The 16,434-nt window shown below is 41.3% G+C and overlaps 1 protein-coding gene across 8 annotated transcripts in view; it reads left to right on the plus strand.

The window, feature by feature from the left end:
- PATJ (PATJ crumbs cell polarity complex component) overlaps positions 1-16,434 on the plus strand; it is a 411,472-nt gene that overhangs the window by 316,392 nt on the left and 78,646 nt on the right. For all 8 annotated transcript variants that reach the window (XM_066376436.1, XM_066376440.1, XM_066376442.1 and 5 more), the window contains 2 exons: positions 8,303-8,374; positions 13,850-13,967. In XM_066376436.1, the coding sequence (XP_066232533.1) occupies positions 8,303-8,374; positions 13,850-13,967 (190 nt within the window). The remainder of the gene's footprint in view (positions 1-8,302; positions 8,375-13,849; positions 13,968-16,434) is intronic.

Consider the following 16,434-nt stretch of genomic DNA (forward strand, 5'->3'; position numbering starts at 1 on the left):
TTGACCCATGTGAATCTATAACAGTTTTCATGGATCTGTGAAAAATAATAACCACATAGATAGTTAAATTTAAAGGACTACTCTTTGAGGTTGAACCCTACCTAGTATTTTAATATTAGAATGGCTCTTCACATGTGACATTATGGTAATAACATATAGTAGTAGTTGGGAAGAGAGGACTTTAATAATTAAACCCTCTGAAACCACTGATATTTGACCATTTCTTTGACTTACAAAATGGCAAATTCATACGTTCCAACCCACTATTTCTTTGGGCTCAGTTACCTGACAAAAAAGGTAACTCTATGTCCCCAAAGTTATTTTGAAAATTTTCTGTTTTGTGAAATTCCAAAGTTTGAGAAAACTACTCTGCTTTATACGGTGTCCCTAGACTTGAGAGTACTTTACAAACGATCAGATGAAAGCAGGCAGGAAGAGAATCCGTGAAAGCTGCCTGTGGTTTTAAACCTTGATAAATGGGAGCTTGATATTGTCACTAATTAAAAAAAAGAAGAACATGAGAATAAAACGATTTGTGGGAGGATATAATGAACTCAGAATAGAATTTCAACTTTTAAAGGAATTCTATGCCATGTGATTTCTGATATAGATTCAGTGTATCAGTTTGACTGCTTAAAAATTATTCCTAAGTGTGTTTTTTTTTGTATTTTTCTGAAGCTGGAAATGGGGAGAGACAGTCAGACAGACTCCAGCATGCACCCGACCGGGATCCACCCAGCACGCCCACCAGGGGGCGACGCTCTGCCCACCAGGGGGCGATGCTCTGCCCCTCCGGGGCGTCGCTCTGTCGCGACCAGAGCCACTCTAGCGCCTGGGGCAGAGGCCAAGGAGCCATCCCCAGTGCCCGGGCCATCTTTGCTCCAATGGAGCCTCGCTGCGGGAGGGGAAGAGAGAGACAGAGAGGAAGGAGAGGGGGAGGGGTGGAGAAGCAGATGGGCGCTTCTCCTGTGTGCCCTGGCCGGGAATTGAACCCGGGACTTCTGCACACCAGGCCAATGCTCTACCACTGAGCCAACCGGCCAGGGCCTCCTAAGTGTTTTTAAAGTGCTGGCATCCAAGTTTGAAAAAAAGGTTTAAAATACAATTGTAACGATTATAGACTTTTTGTTAGATCTTCCAGACTGGAATTCTCAGGTGTATATCCTGCTTATTTTTAAAACAAGGTCCTGTGCCTGACTGGTGGTGTGCAGTGTGGATAGAGCATCAACTTAGGACATTAAGGTCCCAGGTTCAAAACCCCATGGTTGCTGGCTTGAGCCCAAAGGTTGCTAGTTTGAAGCCCAAGGTCGCTGGCTTAAGCAAGCGGTCATTGGCTCAGCTCAGCTTGAGCCTCCTGGTCAAGACACATATAAAAAGTAATCAATGAACTACTACAGTGCTGCAACTATAAGTTGATGCTTCTCATCTCTCTCCCTTCCCCCCCCTCTCTCCCTCTCTTGAGAAAACAAAAAACACAAGATCCTGAACTGTGTGCTCAAAATCTATTATTACCCCCAGTTTGCAGTCCATCAAGAACTGCAGGATTCATGGGAGCAGATGTCACTGTGTGAATCTTCTTTTCTGTTTCAGATCCAGTATAAAAACCACATTTATAGCAAGAATCTAGGAAATTCCCATAAGGAGCAGGAGAGAATGTGTCTGAGTCAGCATTGGCCTCTCATTTACAATAGTATGCAAATTGCCAGTGGCAGAGTTCAGGTGCATTCAAATATGTGGCATTTTCACAGCTCATTCTACTTTATGTCTTGTATTTCTGAAAATCACTTGAGATTTGCCTACATGATAAATGGCCCTATCCTGGTCATAAAAAAGACAGTAAATTTACGGTCAAGTCTGCTTCCTTCATGAAAGTCACAAGAGAAAAGCTTTTGGCTTCTTCCATTCTCTTCCCTTCTGCATTGTAAATGAAAATAACATGGAGAGCAAATGCAGCAGATAAAGTAATCTCATAAACTCAAACACAGCAGAAATATAGGTACGTATTTGTAACACAAATGCATGCCTGTGGTGTTTGCTTGCTTACTTTTTCACACCCAGCCACTTAAACCAGCCCACTCTGCAGACTTGAAATTCACCTTGCCGAGAAGGAAGCTATTGCTGATCAGATTTTTCTAAATTGAGAAAGTAATCTTGCAATCATAAGTAGTTACTACTAAGGTCCCAGAGAAGGAAAATGACAAGCCAGCTCAGATCCCAGCACGCAGACTTTCTCACCTGTCTCCAGCGCCCTACCCTCTGAACTCCAGAGCTCTTTGGAAACAGGCTGCTCAGACACTGTTCTTTGAGTCTGTCGAGTTTTCCCTTTCCTGGGGATGCCTTTTTGCTGACATAATTTTAAGATCCTATAATCTGAAACCTATGGTGATTATCTTCTCTTTCAAATGGGGCAGAATTTAAGAAGGTTGGTTTGAAGGCCTGTCCTGTCCCAAGCATTGAGCTAGCCACGGGTAACATCACAGTGAACCGACACACAGGTGTGGCCTCCAGGGAGCTTTCAGAACTGCTGAGAATAATGGCCGCTGAGGCTTTCTCAGCATTTACTCCAGAAGGCAGCATTCTGAATGTACTCACTCATATTTTATATGACTATTACTAACCCTCCTTTATAGATAAGGAAACTGAGGCTCAGAGACACTCAAGGAGTAAGTGTCACTGCAGGATTTCAATCCAACTTTAGGTAAGTACTCTCAGTGTTGACGACTACTATTGAAGAGGAAGTTAAGGTGCCATGGGAGCTTTTGCTAATGTCCTTTAACCTAATCCAGGTGGTTAGATGAATGCTTAGAAATTAGGCTGGGACTGATCCAGGCAAACGTTTTCTTTTTCTAACGTATTCAAAATCAGTGACTGACCATTTGTGTTTGGTTTGTTTCATAGGCATATTTTTAAAATTGTTGAATTTGAATGCTTTTAGGCTGAGCACTGTCTCTAGTTTATTGCCTGATACTCAGTTCACTTCCTCTATCTTTAGCTACCATAGGCCTGACCCCCGTGAGCTTGTTATCATGATAGATCTGTTCTGGGATCCACTTCATTTTAATCAGGAATTTCTTGGTTGCAAGTAATAAAATCACAACTGGACCTTATAGACAAAAGAAGAATTTTGCTGATAGGAGACAGGCTCTTTTTACCTAACCACAGGAAGAGCAGGGTTGACAGCCTCGGTGACAGTTGGAACCAGAGGCCTGGGGCTGCCAGAGAGGTCTCTGCCTGTGTGTGACTCTCTCCTGCTGCGGCTTGCTTCCTCAGCGTGCTGGGAGCCTGGCTGCCAAAGGCTCCTGAGCCTGGCTGCCCAGGAGGGGCTGGCTAGCCTCCCCAGGGTCCAGTTTGGAAAAACCACAGGATATCCTTGTGTGGTTTAGCTGCCCACCCTCAGACCAACTACTGTGGCCAGACGGACAGGACATCTTGATGACTCAGCTTTGGGACAGAGGTCAACAAGCTTTGGTGATAGTGCACTGGACACTGCTCCCATTATTATCTGTTACGTAGAGTATTTCCAGTGTTGTTGCATTTTATGTCTACCCATCAGGAGCTGCTTCTCTTGATCAGTAATTTGCCTGGCCTGCAAAACATTTTCTTTCAGGAGCTCATGGTACTGTGCTGAGGATTATAACATAATGCACATAACACGTGCCGATCAGTTTGTTCCACGAATGCGGTGATCTTTCCACAATGCTTCCTCAGTCTTCTTATTTAAGATCCCTTGTACAAAGCCAACATCTTAGAATGTCCCAGGACCTCAGCTTTGAAGGCACTCAGAGCTCCCATGGTGCAGTAGTTGGGAGATTAGCAAGTTCTAAATTTATGTTTAAACACAGAGGAAAACAACTCACCCAAGGTCACTGCAGTGGCTATTGGCATGAACTGGGTTTGCTTTGTTTTTCCTTGCACAGGCTCAGAATAAGTAGGCATGGCTTCTTCTGATGGAATCACCGTGCAAAGGCTGAGTCCTGAGACTCCTGTGTGTGTTTGGGGGGAGGGGAGCAGCACTTGCCCCTTCCTGTGCGGTTTAGTCTTTGGTTTAGGGCTGGGGCTCTGGAGCAAGGTATGTATGGGTGAAGTTCAGCTCGGCAAATAACTTTAGCATTTATGGCCTCAACTATGTCAACTCCAAAATCATCATAGTACCTAACGTGCAGGTCTGTGGTGTACATCCACATCTAAAAGTGTAACATACCTAGCTCAGCAACTGGCACGGTCAGTGCTCAGTAAGTTTTAGCTGTCATTATTATTACCATTGCTGTCAGGTACCGGCTCCATTCTTTGTCCCAGAGGTTTAAGTGTACCCAGCATAAGAAATAGGACAGTGTGTTGGACCAGATGCTTTTCAGAGCTCTGATTTTTCTCATTTTGTTCTTCCACATTTTAGAGCACAAGATAAGAGAAAGGGAAGGAAACTAATACTTCTCGACACCTGCTCTGTACCACACACCTTGTATCATTCAGTTGTACTTCAAAGTGTCCATAACTTTTTCTTCAGTAGCTGTCTCACCAGATTTGTAAATGTCATAAGTGTTGTCACAGAGTAAATGCTCAAGAAGCATGTGTTGAACTCAGCTTTGCTTACAAACCCTTGCTCAGGTAGCTGTTACTGCATTCCTACTATTGCAAATAATGAAAGTTTCCAAGCACTGCCACTGCCAGTAAGTAATAGGAACAATCTGAACCCAGGTTTTCCTGGCTACTATTACAGCATTCTTTCCTTTTATTGACAAGTGCAAATGATGAGAACAAAGTCAATCAAATTAGTAGCATCTTCATGTGATATATAAATTGCATGTTTAAGTCTTTAGCTGGGAAAGTCAGCTCCTTTGTCCCATTGCTGGTTAATCTGGGTGTAAGCAGAGCTAGGCTTGCAGACTGTTTGGCCCCATTTTCAAATAGAGCCCCTTTTGCTCTTCAGAAGGCTGTTTGAGCCACACTGGAGGAATAACATGGGTTTCCATTTATAAGGCAGTTTAGAACTTTTATTCTGAAAATTCTTGTAAGCGCCATTTAACTTTTCATGTCTTTCTCCTGTCTTTTCAACTATGGTCCTTCAAAGTGAAGGCCACAGGATCGCCTTCACTGTGGGTCCTTCCTTTCATGTCTGGCTCTGAAATCCACTCAGGTGCATTTACAGTTGAAGTTACCAAACTTGGATTCATTCAGCACAAACCCTTTATGAAACTCATGTTCTGTTCTGCTATATGTTGAAAAAACCATTAAGACAAATAAAAGTCAACCATGCCTGACCAGGTGGTGGCACAGAGGATGCTGAGGACCCAGGTTCGAAACCCCAAGGTTGCTGGCTTGAACACTGGCTCGTCCAGATTAAGTGCAGGGTCATTGGCTTGAGTGTGGGATTGCCGGCTTAAGTGTGGGATCATAGACATGACCCCAAGGTTTCTGGCTTGAGCAAAGGGTCATTGGCTCAGTTGGAGCCCCCTGATCAAGGCACATATGAGAAAGCAATCAATGAACAACTAAGGTGCCGCAACTACAAGTTGATGCTTCTCATCTCTCTCCTTTTCTTTCTGTCAGTCTCTTTCTCTCTTGCCAAAAAAAAAAAAAAAAAAAATCAATCATATTAGTATATGAGAAACACAAATAAAAATTTTAAAATACAGTATAAATGTTGCAAAAATAGGGATAAAATAAATTCATCATGCTGTGGAAGGACACCACGTAGGGATCTAGGGAAGGCATATGGGGTAAGTTTAAAATTCATTTTATGTCATATAATCTAAGCAAATTTGTAAAAATAAATTAAAAGACCAGAGGTGTGGGAAATGAATTCTAGGCTGCTTCTCCCATTTGAGGGGAATAAGAGGGAATCTAATTGAGATATAGTTTTTGGCCCTAAAATATAATTCACAAGTTGATAACTAAAGGTAGTCACAAATCATCCAGGGGTCCTTGGCTGCAGTCTCAAGATATTATGTGGTGGAACTAACTCTCTCAGATTGTAAACCAATAGGGAATTGATGAGACAGAATGAGATTCTTACCTAATCTAGTTATAATAAGTGGCTGGGCATAACCTCATCATTATCTACTGTATTGTTACAAATCTCATGGGAACTTCTTGAAGAAAGGATAAGTCAACATGCCCCAAAAGGAAACCAGGTGGAGGTGTGGGTAAGGGGTGTTAATATTTCAATATTCTCCAACAGAGAAAGTGTCCGTCTGTCCAAGTAATTATTTTCACTGACCCTATAGTAGAGTTAGGCACATGGTTTATCTAGATTAATTTTGTTTATTATCATCAATGTATTTATTAAATATTTGTTACTTGCCAGAACCATGCTAAGTTTTTTCCATGTATTGTTCCATTTAATGCTTTCAGCATCCCATTTTTCACATGTTATAGATGAGAAAAGTGAGGCTCCAAGAGGTCAGATATAACCTGCTTATGGTTGCAGAATTCTTTTTTTCTTTTAATTTTTTTAGATTTTATTTATTTATTTTTAGAGAGAGAGACAAAGAAAGAGACAAGAAGGAAGGAAGGAGGAGCAGGAAGCATCAGCTCCCATATGTGCTTTGACCAAGCCAGCCCAGGGTTTCAAACCAGTGACCTCAGCATTCCAGGTTGAGCTTTATCCACTGTGCCACCACAGGTCAGGAAGGATTGCAGAACTCTTAAGGAACTAGGGTCACAGATTCCTATTGTTCTGCTATAGAAGTTATGCTTCTCGGCCCTGGCCAGTTGGCTCAGTGGTAGAGCATTGGCCTGGCGTGCAGGAGTCCCGGGTTTGATTCCCAGCCAGGGCACACAGGAGAAGCGCCCATCTGCTTCTCCACCCCTCCCCCTCTCCTTCCTCTCTGTCTCTCTCTTCCCCTCCCGCAGCCAAGGCTCCATTGGAACAAAGTTGGCCCGGGCGCTGGGGATGGTTCTATGGCTTCTGCCTCAGGCACTAGAATGGCTCTGGTTGCAACAGAGCAATGCCCCAGATGGGCAGAGCATCGCCCACTGGTGGGCATGCCAGGTGGATCCCAGTCGGGCGCATGCGGGAGTCTGTCTGACTGCCTCCCCGTTTCCAACTTCAGAAAAATACAAAAAAAAAAAAAAAAAAAAAGAAGTTATGCTTCTCATCTTCAGATAGCTTACCTGCCCACCATCCTTGTGTAGCTCTGCCACCTGGATGTCTCCAAGATAATTACCAAAGGCCAGAATAAACCCATCTCCTCTCCTATCCAGATCGGTCTTTCTCCATGTTCCCTGCCCTGTCCAAACCAAGTGCAGGACTTCATACCTTAGAGTAAATTATCAGGCAATAATTTCCCCTGTAAATTTGCCTATAAAAAAGGATGGAATATAAGCCTCTGGCCAATTTGCTCAGTGAATAGAGCGTTGGCCCAGTCCCAGTACTTGGACGTCACAGGTTTGATTCCTGGTCAGGGAATACAAGAGAAGTGACTGTCTGCTTTTGTTCTCCCTCTCTCTCCCCCTCTTCTAGCTCTTCCCCTTCTCTCCCTCTCCGCATCTTCCCCTTCTCTCCCTCTTCCTCTCCTTCAGCTAGTGGCTCAGTTGGTTTGAGTGCTGGCCAGGACACTGAGTATAGCTCAGTTGTTCCAAGCTGTCAGCCTCAGGTACAAAAATTAGCTGGGTTGATTAGAGCATTGGCCCCAGATGGGGGTTGCTGGGTGGACCCTGTAGGGGACACACAGGGGAGTCTGTCTCACTGTTTTCCCTCTTCTCACTTAAAAAAAAAAAAGGATGGGATATGGTGGGAGGCAGACATAGGCAATCTTGTCAATTTGTCATTGTCATCATTTATTTCAAGTAATTTGCCATTAGCTATGCATTGGTTCCTGTATGTTTTGAATTTGCTTCTCTGCTAACTCTGGATTCTGTACTACTCCATGGGGTCCAGGACTAACATGTTTGTATCTTACAGTGTCTCATTAATGTATTTTCGCCTCTAATTGAATATCTGAAAGAAGGGGGTTCTAATATAAAGATTTGAACCCTAACGGGATTTAGTGTTGAGTATAAGTACAAATATAGGGATTACTGGTATGACAGAAGAAGAAAGAAACTGGTTGAAGTAGCCACCAAGGATATCTGATAGACTTAACACCTGATAGCCCTGAAAAGATTAAAAAAGCATTTGAAAATTACAAGCTGGCATTCATTTCTGAGAGTTAATCTAGATGGATAAATAGAACTTTTATGGCCGGCGTGTTGGTCATTTTTGTAGGAGACTGAAGCCCTGTGAAATCGTTCTTGACTACTAAAGTTAGAAAGTACACTTGAGCCCGACAATGCTGCTAACTCTCTGTCTTTCACATTTTAGGAAGACATCTCCCAGGGGCTCAGTCAAGGTGCGGCAACTCAGCAGAAGGCACCGGAGTGCTCAAATGACAATGTACGTACCTTACACGTCTTTCTGGTTTTGCTCTCCTGGGATGGTGTTTGCTATAGACAGGTCCCAGGAGAAGAGGAGGTGGTTGCGATGAAATCAGATTCTTTACTACTTGACAGGAGATTATAGTATGTCTTGCACCCTGAAGTCAACACACACCTGTGTCACCAATTCTGTGCAACACATGTGGAAATATCCTCTGTACACCTCCTGGTACCAATACCCTAAAAATGGGGCATGCCTGAAAACACATTCACACTTAAATCTGAGAGCACCATGTTTTACATAATGTCATCAATTAAAACATTAAATGGGAGAACTTGTAGTTTTATAAACTTTAGTGTTTCTTGTATTTTGAGTTTCACTTCTCTTAAACAAACTTTTGTCAAATTTTTGTACTTTTGTTGCTGTTGAGTATTTTATTTTTTAAGTTCTGATTTTCATTTCTATGTGCCAATTTATATTTTTGTGCTGCTCAAACTTAAGTTATTACTATATCAATTATTTTTTATCTTTAAGAGTCTTTGGATTACTAGAGTTTACAGAAAATATGTGGTATTTTAAACCTTACCATACAGAAAGAAAGTGTCTTTAAAATGTATTCTAAAGTCATATTCTAAAAACCTAAATAAAAACAAGTAGATATAGAAAGAAATTTTAAAATAAATTCAGTTCAACTGAAAATCTGTAAGCAATTATTTTTTAAAGTTTAAAATCACATTTTTACTTTGTGTATTTACAGATACTATTTATACATTAAGCCTTTCTTTACTGCCCCTATCTCAAGGCACAGATCAAACGTGTCTAAAATTTTATAATAGAGTGTTTTAGAGCTGGGGCAAATCCTAAACATTATCTGAACTGTCTTTTCCCTTTTGAAAAAAGAGCACTTTTAAAGCATTATTTTTGGGAAAAGTGATTAGAAGCCTTTCTGTGGCTGCAGAAGAGAACCGGCCCAGAGATCAGTGGGCAGCATCTGCAGTGAGGCTACGTCAGCTCATTCCAAAGAACTTCCCTACTGGCTGTGCCGAGATGGAATGAGCTTCCTTATGGAAATGGAATTTTCCATCCCTGAAGGTTTTCAATCAGAAGCTGGCTGATGGTTTATTAACCTGTTATCAAAGGACATAACAACATTCATAGCTATTATTAACTGAATTCCTAAGTCGTTCCTGGCAGTGTTAGGTTTACAGATGTAGTTTTCTCTTTAATCTTCACAACAACCTTGCAAAGTAGAGTGGCATTACCACCAATTTACAGATGAGGCAGTTTAGGGTTAAGGAGATTAAGTGACTTGCCTGTGGCCACCAACAAACTTAGCAATTCATATTTTCTTTCAAGTAGTGATTCCTCCCCTACCCCCATTATGAAGACCTGATGAAGTGTAGACACTTTCCCCAGAAAAACACCGATGAATATAAATTTGATACAATCACTAAGATTTTATAGTTTCCAGAATTTCCTCTGTGTGTCTCTTAGAAACCCACTTATTCTGGGTTAAGAACCCATGTTTTTACTTTAAGAAATAAGTCTCTCCATTGATAAGAGTGTGGTGGTTATGGGGGGAGGGGGGAGAGGGAGAGGGAAAGGGGGAGAGGGAGGGGCACAAAGAAAACTAGATAGAAGGTGACAGAGGACAATCTGACTTTGGGTGATGGGTATGCAACATAATTGAACGACAAGATAACCTGGACATGTTATCTTTGAATATATGTATCCTGAATAATTGATGTCGTCCCATTAAAAAAATAAAATTATTTAAAAAAAAAAAAGAAATAAGTCTCTCAACTTAAAAAAACCAAAAGACTACAATGCTTGGGCTCCATGCTTCTATGTGCCAAATTATTTGGTCAAGGATGAGGGTTCCAGTATCCAAAAATTTAAAAGCTCCCTAGCAGTTCCTGTTATAACGACAGGGTTGAGAACCACTGTTTAGTTAGGCTGCTCTCACATTTAAATATAATAACATTCAACAACAAATCAATCTTTCTTACCTTTCACACTTCGTAGTTTGGTTTTGTGTCAGTGGATGAGTCACAGGAGCATATGATTCATCTATTACCATGCCAACCAACAAGAGGTTTTGCCTGGATGTTTCCCTTGGTTTATGTGGACTGCTTCCTATTTTTTTAAATTGAGTTTAATTCTATCAATATCTTTTGGAAACCTATTATGCACAATGAAATGGGATGATAACATGGAACTGAGATAGAAAAGTGAGGAACAAACATTCCCTGCTATTTATAAAAGTCATGCTGTAGTGATTGCTGTCTCTTATGCTTTCTTGTTTTAAAATTCACATGATGTTTTTCATAGAAGAGCTCTGTAGCTTGCACTCACCTTTGTTATCAATATTTTTTCATGAGAAAATACAAAACGGAAGTTGGACATAAGTACTGTGTGAGTTAAGATTAGGCTCGCTCCCGGCAAGAAGTTCCTCATTTACATAATATTGGGATGTGATCAGTTTGAGGGTGATATGGTGTCTCCATGACATCATTGACCCAAGAACCCCTTATATGATTACTATGCCACTCTTATTGCTCTTTCATTCTCAAAACATGGTATACATTATTTTGGTCTAAGATGGCTACTCCAAGTAGTACCATTCCATCCACTTTCCAGCGAGGGAGAAGGGGAAGGTATGATCCTTCTCCGTAAGAAAACAATTGAAAATTATGGAGTTTATGCCTGTTTACATTCCATTAACCACTCCACTGTGGGCACAATTAGCATCCAGAAAGCTGGAGAAGTTGGCTTTTAGAGTAATCAGACATCTGGGTTTCCATTGTTCAGTGTTCTGTTAGTAACCCCTTATTTGTCATTCTTCCACCTTTCTCTTTTTAAAAGTACTAAAATAGCCTGGCCAGGTGGTAGCACAGTGGATAGAGCATCGGACAGGGACTTGTTGTGGTCCAGAAACAGTCTCTACTGTTCCTTAGTCATAACGTCCGTGCTCCCAGAAGCACATCCACTTTTATTCATGGGAAAAATGTGGTCCATCAGCAATTCAATTAAGTTTCCAAGGCAACTCAAAGACAACCCCCACCATACTATCCAAATCTACAGTGTGTCCGTAAAGTCATGGTGCACTTTTGACCAGTCACAGGAAAGCAACAAAATACGATAGAAATGTGAAATCTACACCAAATGAAAGGAAAACCCTCCCAGTTTCTGTAGGATGATGTGGCAGCCTTTGCGCATGCGCAGATGATGACGTAACACCGTGTATACAGCAGAGCAACCCACGGCCATGCCAGTCCAGATGTGGACAATACAGAGGAAAGTTCAGTGTGTTCTGTGGCTTGCTAAATTTCGAATCCGAGACCAAAGTGCAACGTGAATATCGGCGCATTTATAACGAAGCGCCACCACATAGGAATAACATTACTCGGTGGGATAAGCAGTTGAAGGAAACCAGCAGTTTGGTGGAGAAACCCCGTTCTGGTAGGTCATCAGTCAGTGACGAGTCTGTAGAGGCTATACGGGATAGCTACCTAAGGAGCCCTAAAAAATCTGTGCATGAGCCCACATCGAACTGCACTGAATAGGTATGAAACTGGGAGAGTTTTCCTTTTATTTGGTGCAGATTTCACATTTCTGTCGTCTTTTGTTGCTTTCCTGTGACCAGTCAAAAGTGCACCATGACTTTACGGACACACTGTACTTTACACCAGTAAGAAACTAGCTTCCAGCCTCCTCTGGAGAACATGGATGAGACAAATGAGAATCAGGTGTAGCTCTTTGTTAACTAGGCAAATGAGGTGGGGTTTGAGCCTAACACCTCTGTCCAGATTGCAAAAATACCCGTTTATTTATTTGGTCCCCAACAGGGAATCAGAAGACCCAGATTCAAAACCCCAAGGTCACTGGCTTGAGCGCAGGATCCCTGGCTTGAGAGTGGGGTCATAAACATGACCCCATGGTTACTGGCTTGAGCCCGAAGGTCACTGGCTGGAAAGCCAAGGTCACTGGCTTAAGCAAGGCGTCACTTGCTGTGCAGTAGTTCCCCGGTCAAGGCACATATGAGAAAGCAATCAATGAACAACTAAAGTGCTGCAACGAAGAATTGATGTTTCTCCCCCTTCCTGTTTTTTTGTTCTTATCTGTCTCTCTGTCTCCGTCACACACACAAAAAAGTATTGAAAATACATATTTGAATTAGTCTTTTTATAAGCATATGGTCATTATTAAATGATGGTCATAGAAAAACAGGAAAAAAGTGAACATCTGTTCAATTTAGTCTTACCTCTTCCTTTAATTAGTTGTGTGATTTCAGATGTCACTTGACATTTGTGTCTTGATTTCTTTCTCTGAAAAAGGAGTAATATCATCTAACTCTCAAGGTTGTCCTTATGAGTAAATGAATTCATGGATATAAAAATGTTTTTGAAAACTGAAAGCACAATGTCAGTACACAATGGGTGCTGGTGTTTTAGTCGTTACATGGTGCACAAAGCCTTGTATTGAGGCCCTGACTTCCACTGACAGAGTCTGGAGATGTTGTTGTTCTGCAGCAGTTACCTTGATCCTATTTCTAGACTCCAGGGACAGCCTGGTGCTTCACTGCCTCCACCAGAATCTTCCAGCTGGGGATGTGTTCCCTGGCTAACTACAGATCCAGAAGGCAGGTCAGGTCATTACCTATATTTTTTAACTGCCTGTTAAGCAAGCATGGAGTCCTTTTGGTTTTTCCTAGTTTTCGAATACTAATAGTCATGGGTGGTATCATCAACAGTAATCCAGAATTACAAGTTAATTTTCTAAAGCTCACCTAGCAAAAGGTCTTTGACCTTCACTGAATCACACATTCATTTTCTACTCTGAGTTTCTGTGACTTCTATTTTGCTTTTCTATTTGCATTTATTCACTCATTCATTAATTCATCAAACATTTATAGAGGCCCTACTATGTTCCAAGTACTGGGGACCAAAGGTGACTAAGGTAGAGTTCTATTAAATGTAATTGATGTATCTGGAATGTAGTGGGCCTTTCGTAGATGTTTGTTGTCCCTTCCCTGCTCTCATGTTGCTCAGTCAGCCTACCTAATGCATCATTGACTATTGTGAATGTGTCGGGAAGAGACAGCTGGTGCTGTATGCTCAGAACATCTGCAGCGTAGATTCTTTTTCAGTGGGCACAGCCCAGATTTATGGACTTCACGTTAATTTCATGAGAATGAAGAGAAATTATAAAACTTTTGGTTGTGCTTCCCAGCCCCAGCTTCATATACAGACCACAATGATAAAACATCTTCTGCTTTTATCCTTCTCCCTTTCCTTGATCCATCCTTCACCAAAGCATTTCAGACATGAAGATCAATAGGGAAGCATGGGGGAATGGGACAGAAACAATCCTGACCCCTCTTGCCCCCTCTCCTACTCTAAATTCTCAGAGGACATTGGAGTGCACTACTTTTTTGGTCACGATACAATTTTAAAATCTTTGACATTTATTGAATTTTCCTTCCTTTTGTAGGCTGTCAGCCAGATGAAACAGCAAAAACATTCAACGAAAGTCTCCTTCAGTTCACAAGAAATACCTTTAGCACCAACTCCATCCTACCATTCAACAGATACAGACTTCACAGGCTATGGTATGGTTCTTTCTCGAGCAGAATTGAATTGATTCATCATACCTTTAAAAAGAAGGGCATCATGATGTCCTGAAAAGAGCCCTACACTTGGAGTCAGGAAGCTTGGCTTTGCACGGCCTCTTCCAGTTCCTTAGCCTTGAGACCTGGCAGGTTGCTTCACTTCCTACACTGTTTTCCTCATCTCTATCATTGGAATTGTCTATTGCTTATTGACTATAGAAGTACTAGAATAAAAAAGGCTCTCAGTAAATGCTGTTTGAATCTGAAACTAACAAATCATTCTCTACTCTCTCCAAAAGATTGTGTTTAGTTTATGAGTAATATCTCTTAAAATTCACATTTAGCCTGACCAGGCAGTGGCGCAGTGGATAGAGCCTCGGAATGGGATGCGGAGGACCCAGGTTCGAGACCTCGAGGTCGCCAGCTAGAGTGCGGGCTTATCTGGTTTGAGCAAAGCTCACAGCTTGGACCCAAGGTCGCTTGCTCGAGCAAGGGGTTACTTGGTCTGCTGTAGCCCCACGGTCAAGGCACATATGAGAAAGCAATCAATGAACAATTAAGGTGTCACCACAAAAAACTGATAATTGCTTCTCTTCTCTCTCTGTTCCTATCTGTCTGTCCCTATCTATCCCTCTCTCTGACTCTCTCTCTGTCTCTGTAAAAAAAAACAAAATTCACATTTAGCCAAATTGTTAGCCTTGCATGTGTTAATGTAAGCTATTTGAAAACTGTTACTTTTCAGTGCTTAAAGAAATTGATATTTCCTCTGCCTTTGAATTTCTGGCTTGAATTATGATGACTGGCATCTGAAAATAGAACTTCAAAATGAATATTACTCTTTTTGCTTTTATGCAATATAAGTCAGTTAAAGGAGGAAAAAAAGAGGACTGTTTACAACACCGTGCTCACCAATGATGAAGCATAAATCTGTATGAATTTAGCAGGCCTGATACCTTATGGTATTTGTCTTTTACATATTTTTGTAAATATTAACTCATAAAAAATTTAACAAGCAGGTACTATTCTAAAGAACTGGATTTATACTAAAATACCTGATGAATGTGGTCAGCAAATGGCCGTTGGGTCAAATTTGGCTCACCCTCTGTTTTTATATGGTCTGCAAGCTAAAAATGGTTTTCACATTTTTTAAAGACTGAAGAAAATCAAAAGAATGTTTAACAAAAATAATGTGAAATCCACATTTTAGTGTCCATAAACAAACTGTTCCTGAAATACTCACTTGTTTACATATTGTCTGTGGCTGCTTTCACATTATAAGGATAAAGTCGAGTGATTGCCACAGAGACCATGTTCCCTGTAAAGCAAGCCCAAAATATTTACTACCTGGCCTCTTACTGGAAACGTTGGTCTGCAATGCAGACCAGTCGAGTTTTGATCATATATATCACATATTTATACCTCAGTATCAGAAACTAATCATCCTACAGTTTAATCTGCAGAAATATATTCAGTCAGTCATCTACTGATTAAGCATTTATTGGGTACTTGGTGTGCATGAGTCTCTGGACTGGATTCTCTGAGAGAAGTAAATACCAAGGCTGAGTTTAGACTGGCTGGGGTGAGACAGAAGTGGAGGAAGGGAGGAAGTGCCGTCTCCAGCGTCTCTTGCTGTGTTCACGCTCTTCTCATTCGGAAGACTAAACCAGTCGTTTACAAAAGGAATGTAAACTTTTTAAAGCATCCCTGAAATGGATGCACATTGTTTTTATTGTTAATAAATGGGAAATGAAGTATGAAATACATATGCTGCAAAAACATCTAGAGACAAATCAGGTTTATAACATTCTACTTCTAATATAGTATATATATATATATATATATTTTTTTTTATTGTTACTGAGGTTGTGTCCCTAAATTTCTCACTCTTCACCAAGAGGCCATTAGATTAATAAATTCCATGTGGTCAGGAACAGCAAATGTATGAATGCTGCAATATGCCAGACCTTGGGCAGGGTACCTCACACACATTTAATTCCTCTAACAGCCTGTTAGACGGCGGTTACAGCATTTTTCTGATGAGGAGTGAGCCTCAGGTTCACCCACCAGTGAGTTTCCTTCTTCAGAACTCAAATTCAAACCTGTGCCTGTTTGTCACAAAGACCGTGATTATTACTTAGAACAGAACCCCCACAGTCTTCCCTGGATGAAGCCGGTTTCCTTTTGTTTTATACCAAGGGTTGGCAAACTTTCCCTACAAAGAGCCAGATAGTAAAGGCTTGTGGGCCATATGGTCTCTGCTGCAGCTACTCAACTCTGCCACTGAAGTGTGATAAGAGCCATAGATGAGTTAGCGGGACTATGTTCCAATGCAGCTTTATTTATGGACATTGAAATTTGAATTTTGTATGATTTTCATGTCTTGAAATATTTTTTTTTCCTTTTTTCCCCCACCTTCTGAGAATGTAAAAACTGTCCTTTGCCTTCAGACCATTTGTAGTCAGTCCTC

This window comes from Saccopteryx leptura, chromosome 3 (genome assembly GCF_036850995.1).
Source record: "Saccopteryx leptura isolate mSacLep1 chromosome 3, mSacLep1_pri_phased_curated, whole genome shotgun sequence".
In the NCBI taxonomy this organism is placed as follows: domain Eukaryota; kingdom Metazoa; phylum Chordata; class Mammalia; order Chiroptera; family Emballonuridae; genus Saccopteryx; species Saccopteryx leptura.